General features: G+C 52.6%; 1 protein-coding gene across 8 annotated transcripts in view; it reads left to right on the forward strand.

Annotated features, from left to right (window-relative positions):
* Window positions 1-14,489, forward strand: part of ANK1 (ankyrin 1) — a 199,252-nt gene that overhangs the window by 125,176 nt on the left and 59,587 nt on the right. For all 8 annotated transcript variants that reach the window (XM_053578494.1, XM_053578493.1, XM_053578495.1 and 5 more), the window contains exons 3-11: window positions 1,131-1,229; window positions 6,682-6,780; window positions 7,314-7,412; window positions 8,315-8,500; window positions 9,155-9,253; window positions 9,694-9,792; window positions 9,999-10,097; window positions 12,663-12,860; window positions 14,314-14,412. In XM_053578494.1, coding sequence (XP_053434469.1) covers window positions 1,131-1,229; window positions 6,682-6,780; window positions 7,314-7,412; window positions 8,315-8,500; window positions 9,155-9,253; window positions 9,694-9,792; window positions 9,999-10,097; window positions 12,663-12,860; window positions 14,314-14,412 — 1,077 coding nt within the window. The remainder of the gene's footprint in view (window positions 1-1,130; window positions 1,230-6,681; window positions 6,781-7,313; window positions 7,413-8,314; window positions 8,501-9,154; window positions 9,254-9,693; window positions 9,793-9,998; window positions 10,098-12,662; window positions 12,861-14,313; window positions 14,413-14,489) is intronic.

Raw genomic sequence — 14,489 nt, forward strand, 5'->3', positions numbered from 1 at the left:
CGTCTCTGCACACAGTCAGGGAGCACTGCCGTCACCTCCGTCTCTACACACAGTCAGGGAACACTGCCGTCACCTCCATCTCTACGCACAGTCAGGGAGCACTGCCGTCACCTCCGTCTCTACGCACAGTCAGGGAGCACTGCCATCACCTCCGTCTCTGAGCACAGTCAGGGAGCACTGCCGTCACCTCCGTCTCTGCACACGGTCAGGGAGCACTGCCGTCACCTCCGTCTCTGCACACGGTCAGGGAGCACTGCCGTCACCTCCGTCTCTGCACACGGTCAGGGAGCACTGCCGTCACCTCCGTCTCTACACACGGTCAGGGAGCCCTGCCGTCACCTCCGTCTCTGCACACGGTCAGGGAGCACTGCCGTCACCTCCGTCTCTACGCACGGTCAGGGAGCACTGCCGTCACCTCCGTCTCTGCACACGGTCAGGGAGCACTGCCGTCACCTCCGTCTCTACGCACGGTCAGGGAGCACTGCCGTCACCTCCGTCTCTGCACACAGTCAAGGAGCATTGCCGTCACCTCTGTCTCTACACACAGTCAGGGAGCAGTGTCGTCACCTCCGTCTCTGCACACAGTCAGGGAGCACTGCCGTCACCTCCGTCTCTCACACAGTCAGGGAGCACTGCCATCACCTGCGTCTCTGCTCACAGTCAGGGAGCATTACCATCACCTCCATCTCTGCGCACAGTCAGCTAGCACTGCCGTCACTTCCGTCTCTGCACACAGTCAGCTAGCACTGCCGTCACCTCTGTCTCCGCACACAGTCAAGGAGCACTGCCGTCACCTCTTTGCCTTTCCTTGTCAATGCTGTGAAAATTAGCCAGGGGACTGAAGCTTGTGCATTCAAATTAAGTGGGAAACCTAAAGCCTAAAAACCTAAATTTCAAGGCCACCCATGGATTTTCTGAGTGATCCCCACACATAATTCATATGGACCCTGTCTTCCCCTGCTCGCCCCCACAGAGGTGCTGGGGGAGGCTGGCTGGCCCTGCCCTGCACGGTCCCGGGTAAATTTCCTTCCAGGGCTACGCACGGCTCAGGCTGGGACGGGGCCTCAGCAGCTGTGGGACTGCGACTGCTCAGTCCGACTAACCGCGCCCTTCTGCTCTGCTCCTTACAGAATGGGTTGAACGGCTTGCATCTGGCCTCTAAGGAGGGCCATGTGAAGATGGTGGTTGAACTTCTGCACAAAGAAATCATTCTAGAAACGACAACCAAGGTATGTCTTGCGTGGGGGGCGGGAGGGAGGTCCTTGAAAATTCAAGTATGTGGGTCCCTCCTGTGTCGGCCCAAGCCCTGGTGTAGAAACCAGCCCTCAGTGAGAGATTCCCCCACACGTATTAGACCTTCTCTGATCCTTCCAGGAACTTCCTGGTTCTCTGAGTCCCCGAAGCTGCCTGAAAACACAGGACTGTATTTCTGGAGAAGTCCAGTGGGCCTTTTCACCTTACCTTCATCCTCAGGTTATAAATCTTAAACTACATCAATGCCTTTTCTTGGTGGCTTCATGCTTTCTTGGGGTCCGTAACTCTGCTGTGCGGCTGAGAACCCTCGAAGCTCCAGGTTCAGGTGCCCGGAGCTCAGATCCAGCCGATGTACATCATGCTCGTGACCACGGATGAGTTAGCTAGCCTCTGGGAAGCCTCACTTTCCTCACCTGTAAAACGGGATGATAATACTTAGTTGCAGGATTGAAACTTAAATTGAGGTTGTGTACACAAAGTGCTCAGCATATCAGAAGGAATCAGTAAACACTGGTGGCCACGTTGACAGGTTGTAGAAGGGAGTCCACAGCACTCTAACTTCTCCTCCAACCGTCTTCTTTGTTCAGCCCCAAACGCATTTCCTGTCTTTACAAATGACCCAGCACAGCATTCTCTTTCCCAAGGAGGCCTTTGGGGTGGGCCGGCATCAAGCTTCCACGCTTATATATTTCTCCCCATTTCTTTCTTTCTTTCTTTTTTTTTTTTTTTGCAGTATTTAGCAGGGGCCGGGTTTGAACCCGCCACCTCTGTTACAGGGGGCGGCGCCCTGCTCCTGTGAGCCACAGGTGCCGCCTATTTGTCCCCATTTCTGTAGATTATTTACCACTAACTTATGTTCAGAAATTCTATCATGAAATCAATATATCTATAGGTTGTAGAATAAGTTTCATTTCTTACTTACATGCATCTTATTTATCAAACAGGATGAAGCCAGCATTTAAAAACAAAACTACACAAAAAATCATCTTGACTTACTGACTCGAATGCCGTTTCCTCAATTCACGTTTTCTCTCCTCTCACTTCCTCTGTCCGTTCCCTGTATTTTCCTTATCAGAGTTTCTTTCCCCCCAGCCTCTTAATTTTCATTTGTTGTTTGTTGATTAAACGTGACCTTGCACGCAGCCTCAGGTTCCCTTCTATGCAGTGAACATTTCGCTCTCCTTCAAGCCGAGAACACGGAAGAACATGTGGAGAACAGATATAATTTAGGGTTATGAAGCAAATACCAAATATTATGAAAGTAGAATCATCTCTCAAGGTAAAATTCTGTAATTTTCATGTCATTTCCCAAATGTGAAAAGCTCTCCTGGCAAGTAGGGGGTGAAACAAACTGGGTCGCTCTTTCTGACTGTATGGGGCATTTCCCCCCTAACTCCGTGGCAAATGCTGATCGTTTCCACCCTGCTTGTTCTGTGGATGAAGGGATGCAATTATTTTTTCCTTGGTTGCTCTGGTGTACCTGGCTGCGAGCCGTGGGCCATCTGACGGGCCCTCCTGGGCCAGAGCGGCTCCCCGCCCCTGCTGGCTCCCTCCCAAAGCCGCGGAAACACCAGGCTTCAGCACTTTTACTCCTTCCGAATTTCCTCCTTTGATTGTTATTTTGCAAGTGAACACTTGGTGTGGTGTGTCTTTTTTATTTTTAGAAATTGTATAAGCCAACATGATTTTGGAATGCCGCACAGAGGGAGGAAAAAAAAAAAAAAAGGTGGGACTGAAACCACGGGCTGAGGGAGAGTCACAACAGACTGGGGAATCGCAGCAGGCCTCACGAGAGGAGAAAGATTAAAATAAAAATGAGTAGAGAGCCAAAAACCAATATAGGTTCTAAACCGTACTTAGAAATTTTAAGAGCATAAAATAAACAATCTGTCCCATCCTCCCGTCTCCACTCCTTGGAGGAGCTCAGCCCCTGTCACTTGGGGGCTCTCTCCCCTCCACTTGATTCACTCGGCACCTGTCCAACCATCCTCCCTTCTGGGAGCGTTATGAATTTCTGAAAATGGAGAAATTAAGTTTTTGTGGATCAAAATATAGCTGAGTAATTTTCCTGCTCCTGTGAGCCATGTTCCTTTACACAGAGTGAGGGGCAGAGTAAACAGGCTCACAGCCACTTTCCCTGCTACTCTCTAGGCCTAGGGCCAGGGGCCTCCTTGAGCCTGGCAATGTGTGTGTGCAGGTGGCCAGGAAAAGGGGGTCCACCTCCTGGGGTCTTCTCTGGGTTCTTATTCCTCGACAATGCTGCCATCTGCCCAGTTTCCCAGGGCAGAGAGGGCCATGCCCTCCTCCTGGGTATAAGGAAAGCACTGGGAACGTTTGATTTCAGACAGGAAGGATCAGATGGAGAGAAATATCTAATGTAAGCTTCTTGTGGACAAGGGACCTGAGTCTCGGTGCCCTCTGTACCTCGCACTAGCCCGAGCCTGACGCGGACATGCTCAGTAAGTGTGCGGCCGGCAGGTGAATGGCCTCCGTGGGCTCCTTCCCGTGGGAGTCAGACGACGCCACTTGGAGCTCTCAGTCCTAGTTTCTAGAGAAGATTCTGGTGCCAGCAGCCCTCCTGCAGTTGGTACTGCAAGTGCCAAAGCCTCTGGTGTAGGCTCTTTGGACTTCTACGAACTGTCATTAATTAGCGTCCATACTCTCACACCTGCCATTTATGCTCTGATGGATATTTGAGGAAGAATATCCATCAGAGATATTTCGTTCATCACATGGGACTTCAGGAGAAATCAGAAAGGTGACTCTGGGTGGCAACAAACAGGAAACGCCCTCCTGACGCAGGCTGCGGTGTTCAATCACCAGACAGCACAAGCAGCAAAGAATGAGCGGCCTCCAGCTGCTGCGCTCTCGTGGGGCTGCTCCCCACGTTGGGTCAGCAGTGCTCTGGGGCTACAGGGCGTCCAGGTGACAGGGGGGCACAGGGCAAGGGCTGGGTGTGGAGCCTGCCAGCTGGACCGGTCAGTGTTGTGTAGTTCACTTACTGTCTGGTCTGTAACAGTGAGGCTGTTGGACAGCTCTGCTCTTAAGTAGCCTGGTGACAGATGAGTCCAGCCATAGTCCCATTTCTTCTCCTTGCCCTATTTGGCAGAAGTGACTGATGGAGCCTGTCCCCTACCTCTCTGAATGGGGTTGCCCATGCAGGGGCTGCAGGCAGTGTTGGCATCTGGCCTCAGGACTCCTGGGGGGACTAGAAGGCCCTCTGCATCCCAGGAGCACCAGGTTTCAATCCAGACAAAGAAACCCAAGTGGTCAACTCACACCCTCAGGACTGCCTGCACTGTTTCTTCACCTCTATTGTTGATTCTCTTCTTTTACAAAGTTGAAAACAAGTAGGTGCCTCCTTTTCTTCCAGTGTTTAATTTATTTTCTCTCCTCTGTTGGTGAAAACCTGCTCATAGTCAGGCACAGTGGCTCACGCCTGTGATCCCAGCACTCTGGGAGGCTGAACAGGGGATTGCCTGAGCTCACAGGTTTGAGACCAGCTTGCTGAGCAAAAGCAAGACCCCAGCTCTAAACAGTTCCCGGGTGTTGTGGCAGGCGCCTGTAGTCCCAACGACTTGGGAGGCTGAGGCAAGAGAATCGCTTGAGGTTTGAGGTTGCTGTGAGTTATGATGCCACAGCACTCTATCTCAGCCAATAAAGTGAGATTTTGTCTCAAAAAAATACATAAATAAAAGAAAACTTGCTTATTATATTTTACTTACTAATTTTTTTTTTTTTTGACAGTCTCACTATGTCGCCCTCAGTAGGTATTACGGCGTCACAGCTCACAACAACCTCAAACTCTTGGGCTGAAGCCATTCTCTTGCCTCAGCCTCCCAAGTAGCTGGGACTACAGCTGCCTGCCACACCTGGCTAACTTTTAAATTTTTTGCAGACATGGTGTCTCACTGTGTTGCTCAGGCTGGTCTGAAACTCCTGGGCTCAAGTGATCCTCTCTCCTCAGCCTCCCAGAGTGGTAGGATTACAGGTGTGAGCCACTGATCCAGGCCATTCCACCAATTTCCATATTTTTCATATTTTTTCCTTTTGAGGGGAAACAGGGTCTCATTCTGTCCCCAGCTAGAGTGCAGAGGCGTCTTCACAGCTCACTGCAGCCTCAAACTCCTGGGCTCAAGCAATCTTCCTGCCTCAACATGCTGAGTATCTGGGACTATAGGCATGTGCCACCGTGCCTGGCACTATTTCCATTATTTTCTTCTCTTCTTACATACATTATTGCATATTATTTCCATAATTTTCTTCTCTTCTCTACTGAGAGTGACCAAGTATGACTCTATCTCAAAAAATATATATATATTTATTATATTTATATATATATATTTATATATTTATATATATATATATTTATATATATATATATATTTTTTTTTTTTTTAAGACAGAGTCGCACTTGGTTACTCTCAGTAGAGTGCCCTGGCATCATAGCTCACAGCAACCTCGAACTCATGGGCTCAAGTGATTTTCTTGTCTCAGGCTCCCAAGTAGCTGGGACTATAGGTGCCCACCACAACACCTGGCTATTTTTAGAGATGAGGTCTTGCTCTTGGTCAGGCTGGTCTTGAACTCCTGAACTCAGGCAGTCCACTCGCCTTGGCCTCCCAGAGTGCTGGGATCACAGGTGTGCACCACGGCCGCCCTCCCTACATACATCACAGAACTCGTATTACCCGTTCCCTTCCTCTCTGATGCTTTCCTCACCCTCCTGCCTCTCTTCCCTTGGTCTGCTTTGTCCTAGCCTTTGGTGGACAGCATCCTGGTGCTGGCACCCTGGGTGCTGAGAGTGCCCAGGCCCAGCTGAGGGCTTGGTGCTGTCCTGCAGACCTGTAGGTTGAGAAGAGGCAAAGTCCAAAGAAGGCCAGCATGTCCTGAGGTCCTGAGGGGTGCAGAATCTCTGTCCTCTGGGGGCAGGATGCTGACCCACAGGCAGCAGATTAGCTGTGGAGAACTTGCATGTGTGTGTGTGAGAGAGAGAGAGACTGTGTGTGCATGTGTGTGAATGTGTGTGTGAGACTGTGTGTGCATGTGCACGTGTGTGAATGTGTGTGTGAGACTGGGCATGTGCAAGAGTGTGTGAATGTGTGTGAGAGACTGTGTGCATGTGCACGTGTGTGTGTGTGTGAGACTGCATGTGTAAGAGTATGTGTGTGACTGGGTGTGTGAGTATATGTGTGTGTGAGTGTGTGGGTGACTATGAGAGTGTGTGTGTTCTTTCAACACTATTTTTCAAAGAGAACAGGACAAACTTTCCAGGCTTGTGCTGCGTTAAGCACATAGGCCTGTGTTTTCTACCCCTCTTGGCCATGAGGAAAGCCCCTGGAACCCCCAGCCAGTGCCTGTTCACGGGCAGCTGACAGCCACACATGCAGGCCCGGTGGGAAACGCTCTGTCCCCTGTGTCTTGCAGAAGGGGAACACGGCTCTGCACATTGCCGCCCTGGCCGGGCAGGACGCGGTGGTCCGGGAGCTGGTCAACTACGGTGCCAACGTGAACGCACAGTCCCAGGTAGTGTCCTGTGCTCTCGGATAGCGGGCAGCCTCTCTTCCCTGGGCACCCCCCTTCCCTGCTCCATGCTGGATGCGCCAGCTGTTGCATTAGCACCCACTGAGCGGCAGGGTCCAGATTTATAGCAGTTTGTCTCCAGGGGTGGCCACGTTCTAAGCAGGATGGATGAGTGTTGACCCTTCTCTGCTCAGTAAAGTGACCACACAGTTTAGTTATGGCTCACAGCGCGAAAGACACAGGGGTGGGGAAATGAGGCACGGGGGCCGGGAGGCCGGAGAAGACGTAGAGATGGGTGTGCAGGCTGAGCGGTGGAGCTGAGGGGCCCGTCGTAGACTCTGTGGACAGTCCCCACTTTTGTAACATCCCACTATGCCAGTTCAAAATGGCAGTGAGCTGCCTTCGGTGGGGATGTAGGTGAGGGCATTGCCCTGCACTGGGAGAAAACAAGGTGAAGAGAGAGCTGCCCTCCAGTTTGGAGGACTTTGTGCTCTCCCCATTGTGGGTGAATTCTAACTGCTTCTCCTGGTTTACAGAAAGGCTTCACCCCCCTGTACATGGCAGCACAAGAGAATCACTTGGAAGTGGTTAAGTTTTTACTGGAAAATGGAGCTAACCAGAATGTAGCCACAGAAGTAAGTACCTTGGCAAGACGTCCCCACTGCCAGACGTCCCTGGGGTGCAGGACATGCATGCCTTACCTTCCCGGGATGTGGCTTGAGGGCATCTGTGTCTCAGCTCTGCCACGCATTCTGCTGAGCACTCCGGACCTTCCGATCACTGCACTGTGCTGTCGGGCTTCACGAGGGAGTGGAGACCAAGTCTTAGGTTTCAGGGAGTGCTCAGACACGTCCCTGAGAAAGGATGGCAGGCTGAGGCCGTCCTGCCTCTGTGACCCAATTTATGGCCGGACAGGGTGGGGGTGGTGTGTGTGCATGTAGCTGATGGCTTGGCCTTGGGCCTTGATGGGGAAGGCTTCTGCCAGGAACCCCCTGTCCACCTGTGGACAAGTTGAGTTAGCTGAGATCTCAAGTCTGGTCATTGGTGAGATGGCAGAGCTGAGGCCTCTCTCGACTCCTCGGATGACTCAGCAATGACACAACTTTGTTATCACACGGCTTCCCCAGGTCATACACAGCTAGAGGTTAGTACAGTGGCTCATGGTGAGGGCCCAGCATGGATCCTGGCATCTGGGAGGTGTTCAGGAACATTCTGCCATTCCAGGCACCATCCTGACACCAGCAGTGGGGTGAGAAGGAGGGAGGCAGAGAATTACCGGCAGTGACAAGCTTCTCTCCCTCAGACAAGCAGGGAACATTATCAAGGACAATTAAACTAGAGCTGACGACAGGAGACTGTGGGCTCTGGCGGGTTACTGGGAAAGGGAGTGGGTGAGAGAGGCTTCGGGGAGGAGGGGGCCTTCACACTGGGTGTGGGGGATGAAGAGAAGTTAGTGGAAAGCCCCCAGGGGCTCCTGCCTCAAGGACCGTGTGAGTCGGGGGAGTCAGAGCAAAGCCACCTGCCTCTCCTCCTGCAGGATGGCTTCACGCCGCTTGCCGTGGCTCTGCAGCAGGGCCACGAGAATGTGGTGGCACACCTCATCAACTACGGGACAAAGGGCAAGGTGCGGCTCCCCGCCCTGCACATTGCTGCCCGTAATGACGACACGCGGACGGCCGCCGTGCTTCTGCAGAACGACCCCAACCCCGACGTGCTTTCCAAGGTGAGGGCAGCCCAGCCCACGGGGCCTGCGAGGTGCACCCTCCACACCCAGCAGTTTCCCAGGAATGAGCCCCATGCACAGAACACCCACTCCTAGGATGTGGAAGGGCCCTGTGGATAGCCCCATCCTAAGCCCCTGGGGACACTGGGAGGAATGTTGTGGCCATGTCTTGGGGATGGTTCTTGTTGCTCAGGGCATCCAGAAAGTGCCTGGGCCAATTGGGTCTTGAAAACAGCCGTCCTGAGGTTCTGGAATGGAATGATGACCCTGGACCCACCAGGGGGGCAAAGACCTGTCTTTGTACATCAGCAGAGTCACTGTACCCTTTCAGGACTGATCACTGAACAATCCCTAGAATTAAGATCCTGGACTGTATAACGCTTTGCATTTGTGAATCAAATACTCTTCATCTACGAACATTCACAAATGAGCCCCAGGGTCTGCAGTGATCCTGCTGAACCTCGAGGAGTATAAGGAGGCTCACTCAGAAGAGACATAAAGCTTTTGAATGGAACTGGCCACAGAGCCTCTCTCCACCCCTTCAGCAAGAGTTCCCATCCGTCCAAGTCTCCCTTACGTGGAGGGTACTCTGGGGTCCCCCGGCTGAGCATGGTGAGTGACATCTGACAGACTCTTCCCTCTGTTGTGCCCCAGACGGGATTCACCCCACTCCACATCGCAGCTCACTACGAGAACCTCAGCGTGGCCCAGCTGCTCCTCAACAGGGGGGCCAGTGTCAACTTCACGCCACAGGTAGGCTGTCTGGCCGGTGCTCTCTCACTGACCGGGGCAGAAATGCCTGTGGGCAGGACAGCCGGGTGTCCAGGGGGCTCCCTGCTGGCACGTCTGGTCACCCGCCTTCAGCTCCCACCTGCTTTGTCTCAAGAAGATCCCTAATCCCATCCCTGCATTCTAGAGGTGGTGAGCTGGGAGGCAGGGGGCGATTTCCATACCACTGTCTTCCTCCAGCCCGTTGTGCTGACTCTGGGAGGCATGGGCTTGGCTTGCCTTGTTGGCAGGTCTTGAAATCTTTCTCAGGCCAGAACTTCCCTGACTGTGAGCCTAACGTGGCTGCCCGTCCTGCTGCCGCTGCTGGGCTGGGGCTGGGGGAACGCAGGGTGAGAGGGGTGCAGGCAGCTGAGTTTGAGGGAAGGACGCCGTGGCCTGACCGTCCCCCGCTTCCTCCCCTCCAGAATGGCATCACACCACTGCACATTGCCTCCCGCAGGGGGAACGTGATCATGGTGCGGCTCCTGCTGGACCGGGGGGCCCAGATAGAAACGAGGACCAAGGTGGGTGCCAGCAGGCTCTGCAGCCAGGCCCAGTGAGGGGGGTCCTGCCTCAGCAGCCTCCCGCGCAGCTGCAGGCTCTCGGTGACCTAGTGAATGGTGCAGCAGCAGCGGGGTGCTGGGAGCAGCGCCGCAGTGTTCTTCTCTCCAATGGTCTCTGATAGCTGCCTTCTGGGCTTTCTTTTTGTTTTTGACTCTGTCTTTTGAAGGATGAATTGACACCACTCCACTGTGCAGCTCGGAATGGGCACGTGCGAATCTCGGAGATCTTGCTAGACCACGGGGCACCCATCCAAGCCAAGACCAAGGTGCGGCCTCCTTCCTGCAAGGGCACCTTTGAGTGGGGCTCCGGGTCAGACAGACCTAGGATCAGATCCCATTTCTGTACAATAGTGTTGGTCATACCACTACATATGACACGTATAGTACATGTGACATTCACCACAAGGCCTATCACATAGGAGGGACTCAGCATAGCTCTGATTATTGTCTGGATCACAGTCAGCAAACTGTTTACCTAAGAGGCCAAGTATTAAATATTTGTAGGCTTTGCAGGCCATGGTCTCTTTTGCAATGATTCAGCCCTGCCAACATAGCAGAAAAGCACCCACAGGCAATAGGCAAACTAGGGGCCATGTTCCAATAAAACTTTATTTACAAACATAAGCAGCCAGCCAGATGTGATCCATAGACTGTCGTTTGCCTACTACTGCTCCAGATCAACCCCCATCTCTTTCATCCTAGCTCCAGGAAAGGTAGGAACTCAGTGCTCTGAGAAGTCTTTAGAGCCTGGGCTAGACCAGAGTTAAGTTAAAAAGAAAACAGTTCTTCTCAGGCTGCATCTGAGGCCAGAGCAGTTGTAGTGTGAGGATTGAGCATTCCAGGGGCTAACACTGTCAGCCACAGCCTGTTCCTTCTCCAGGGCCTGGGCCCCATGAATTTAGAAGGTGTATTCTAGCAGAGTAAGACAGAAGTCAGGCCCATTCACCGCCATGCAGGAGGTGTTCTGCGAGCAGTGCTCTGTCATAAAATTGCAGCAGTCTGGCTCGGCACCTGTGGCTCAAGCAGCTAAGGTGCCAGCCACATACACCTGAGCTGGCAGGTTCAAATCCAGCCTGGGCCCGCCAAACAACAATGACAGCTGCTACCAAAAATAGCCAGGCGTTGTGGTGGGTGCCTGTAGTCCCAGCTACTCGGGAGGCTGAGTCAGGAGAGTCGCTTGAGCCCAGGAGTTGGAGGTTGCTGTGAGCTATGATGCCATGGCACTCTACCCAGGGTGACAGCTTGAGACTCTGTCTCAAAAAAATAAATAAATAAATAAAAATAGAAATAAAAAATTCCAGAAATCCATAACCATGAAAGCCAGCCTCTTCCCTGACAAACCATCATGTTCTGTTTCATAGAGTGATCTTTAATTTGGGTCATGAGTCACGGTCCCCTGGCTGGCCCTTGTGCGTGTACACGTGTGTCCTTAAGTGAAGGCGCCTTTGCTATCCCAGTTAATGTCTCCTTTAATCCTCTGTCCATGGCTGCTTTGCTGTGTGACTTTGGGCATGGCTCTTACCCTCTCTGTGTTTCCCTTTCCTCATCAGGAGAGCTCCAGCCCTCTCTCCTAAGATTGTTGGGATAATCACATGAGATAAAGTCTTCAAATGAAAGTATAATTGCTATTACACGTTACATTTTTAGGTCAGGAAATTCTCAACACTTTTCCACAGAAGCCCTGTATTTAAGATTACATAAACACTTACAAGTTATTAAGGGTTTTCTATTATCTAGGTTATTAGAAGAGGGCTAAAAAAGGATGTTTATGAAAATTCTTTATTGAAAACTTGTGGGACTATGGTAAGACCTTTCTAAAATGCAATGAGTGGGCTCAGCGCCTGTAGCTCAGCACCTAGGACGCCAGCCACATACACGGGAGCTGGTGAGTTCAAATCCAGCCTGGACCTGCCAAACAAGGACAACTACAACCAAAAAATAAACCAGGCATTGTGGTGGGCACCTATAGTCCCAGCTACTTGGGAGGCTGAGGCAAGAGAATCGCTTAAGCCCAAGAGTTGGAGGGTGCTATGATGCCACAGCACTCTACTCAGGGTGACAGCTTAAGACTCTTTCTAAAAAAAAAAAATAAGAAATACATGTGAGCCTTGGCAAATGTGGAATATAAATGTCTTGACAAAGTAACTAGGATAATGCCAGGAGGGCTATGTCAACTAATGAGATGAAAATGTGTCAAATATTCTATGACACAAGTGTATGGTGCCCCATGATCATATTGATGTACACAGCTATGATTTAATAAAAAATATATATATATATATGCATTAGAAAAGAAAGGAAAAAAAAAGAAATAATAAAATAAAATGCAGTGAGTATAACTAACTGTGTCAGTCAGTCAGCCTGCTGCCATGACAACAAACCACAGCCGGTGGCTTATGTGAAGAGGGTGTGTTGAATCCCAGTTCTGGAGGCTGGAAGTCGGAGACTGGCTTGTCGAGAGGGTCAGTTCCTTCTGAGACTGTGGGCAGGAGTTCGTTCCCGGGCTCTCCAATGGCTTGCCTGTAATCGTGATGTTCACAGACGCAGCACCCTGGCCCCTGCTTCATGCTCAAGTGGCATTTTCCCTCCATGGGCACGTCTGTGTCCACACCTCCTGCTCCTAAGGGTACCAGCCATACTAGATTAGCACCCACACTGGTGACCTCATTTGAGCTCATTACAGCGGCAAAGACTGTTTTCAAATAAAGTCATGCCCTGAGGTCCTAGGGGTCAGCACTTGAACATGTGAATTGGAGGGAGACACCCATCAGCCTGCCCATGCTGCTCCATCCCAGAAGCCTTTGCGATTGCTTGTTTTTCTCTTCACCCAGAATGGCCTGTCCCCAATCCACATGGCGGCTCAGGGAGACCACCTCGACTGTGTCCGGCTCCTCTTGCAATACGACGCGGAGATCGATGACATCACCCTTGACCATCTGACCCCACTTCATGTGGCTGCCCACTGTGGCCACCACCGGGTGGCCAAAGTCCTTTTGGATAAAGGGGCCAAACCCAACTCCAGAGCCCTGGTGAGTAGGAGGCCTGCAGAAGGTCCCAGAGGGGCATGGCAGTGAGGCTGGGCCAGGGGCAGGGCAGTGGCTGTGAGGCTGGGCCAGGGGCAGGACAGTGGCTATGAGGCTGGGCCAGGGGCAGGGCAGCGGCTGTGAGGCTGGGCCAGGGGCAGGACAGTGGCTATGAGGCTGGGCCAGGGGCAGGGCAGCGGCTGTGAGGCTGGGCCAGGGGCAGGGCAGCGGCTATGAGGCTGGGCCAGGGGCAGGGCAGCGGCTGTGAGGCTGGGCCAGGGGCAGGGCATCAGGGGCCTGGAGCACTCCCTGGGTCTGGGGCCTGGAATAAAGCACAACTATGCAGGCAGGGGGGGACCTGGGGTACACCTGTCCTGCACCCCACTCAACAATCAGCCTCTGGTGACCAGGCCGAGGTCAGAGGTGGGTTTGGGCTCAGGGAACCAACACAGGAAGCAGTGTCCACTGTAGGTGTGTGGACCGAGGGCATGACTGTAGCTGAAGCCAGGCCCAGAACAGAGGGGCAGTGACTCCTTAGAGACTGCCCAGCTTGTTGACTTGTTTGTGGGCCAGGGAGATGGCCTGAGCTGCCACCCATCATCTGCAAGGAGCCTGCTGTGACCATGGCCCTGCTCCCCTTTTCTGCAGCCCAGGGCCCCCCTAGGAGGGCAACAACATTGCACAGACAATGCCTGTGACTCCCACCTCCCTGCTGCCCACTCCAGAGGCACAGAACCAGAGGGGCAGAGAGGGCAGAGGTTGGCAGGTGCACTCAGCCCACATTGAGCACTGCCCATGTGTCTCACACCATTCTCGGTTGGGGTTTCTCAGCCTCAGGACTGCTGACATTTGGAGGCCGTGACTGTGGCCCTGAGCCCTGCAGGATGTGTATCAGCCTCTCCGGCCTGTAACCACAGGGCACCAAAGCTCTCCTCTCCCCCCTGTAACAATCAAAAGTGTCCCTGGACTTTGCCACATGAAAACCTCACACCCCTACCTGTGCTTGTTTGACAACTACTGCCTTAGGGGGATAAAGCTTAGGAAAAAACAGACAAGGACAAATAAACATCCCTACCCTTTGCAGTTTACCTTCTAAAATGTCAGCTTTAGAGCAGAAATCCATTTCACTAAAAATGATCAGTTTTGGGGAGGGGAGCATGATTTGTCTCACAAAAGCATTTTTTTCTTGTGAGTTTACCCTTAAGGGAGCTTCAAACAAGCTCTTTCAGTGCATTAAAAAATATGAATAAAAATTTTTAAAAAGATGTATAAACATCATGTTTAATAATATGCCTGGGGCATAAAGGGACCGCCACCTGTCTTTGATACGGTTTGCATTGGACTCCAATTGATTGACTGGGCTGTGGCAGCTGCTGAGCAGCGGCGAGGGAGGGGGCGCTCCCGGGTCCCGGACGGTGTGTAAGCCCCTGCTTGTCTGTCTCCGTCGTGTGGGCCGCAGAACGGCTTTACCCCCTTGCACATCGCCTGCAAGAAGAACCACATCCGGGTCATGGAGCTCCTGCTGAAGACGGGCGCCTCCATCGACGCGGTCACCGAGGTAGGGGGACCCCGCGGGCCAGCCCGTGGCTCTGCGCGCTGCGCTCCGCCTGCACCCGCCCCTGAGCGCGGCTCTCT

Source organism: Nycticebus coucang, chromosome 24 (assembly GCF_027406575.1).
Source record: "Nycticebus coucang isolate mNycCou1 chromosome 24, mNycCou1.pri, whole genome shotgun sequence".
NCBI lineage: Eukaryota > Metazoa > Chordata > Mammalia > Primates > Lorisidae > Nycticebus > Nycticebus coucang.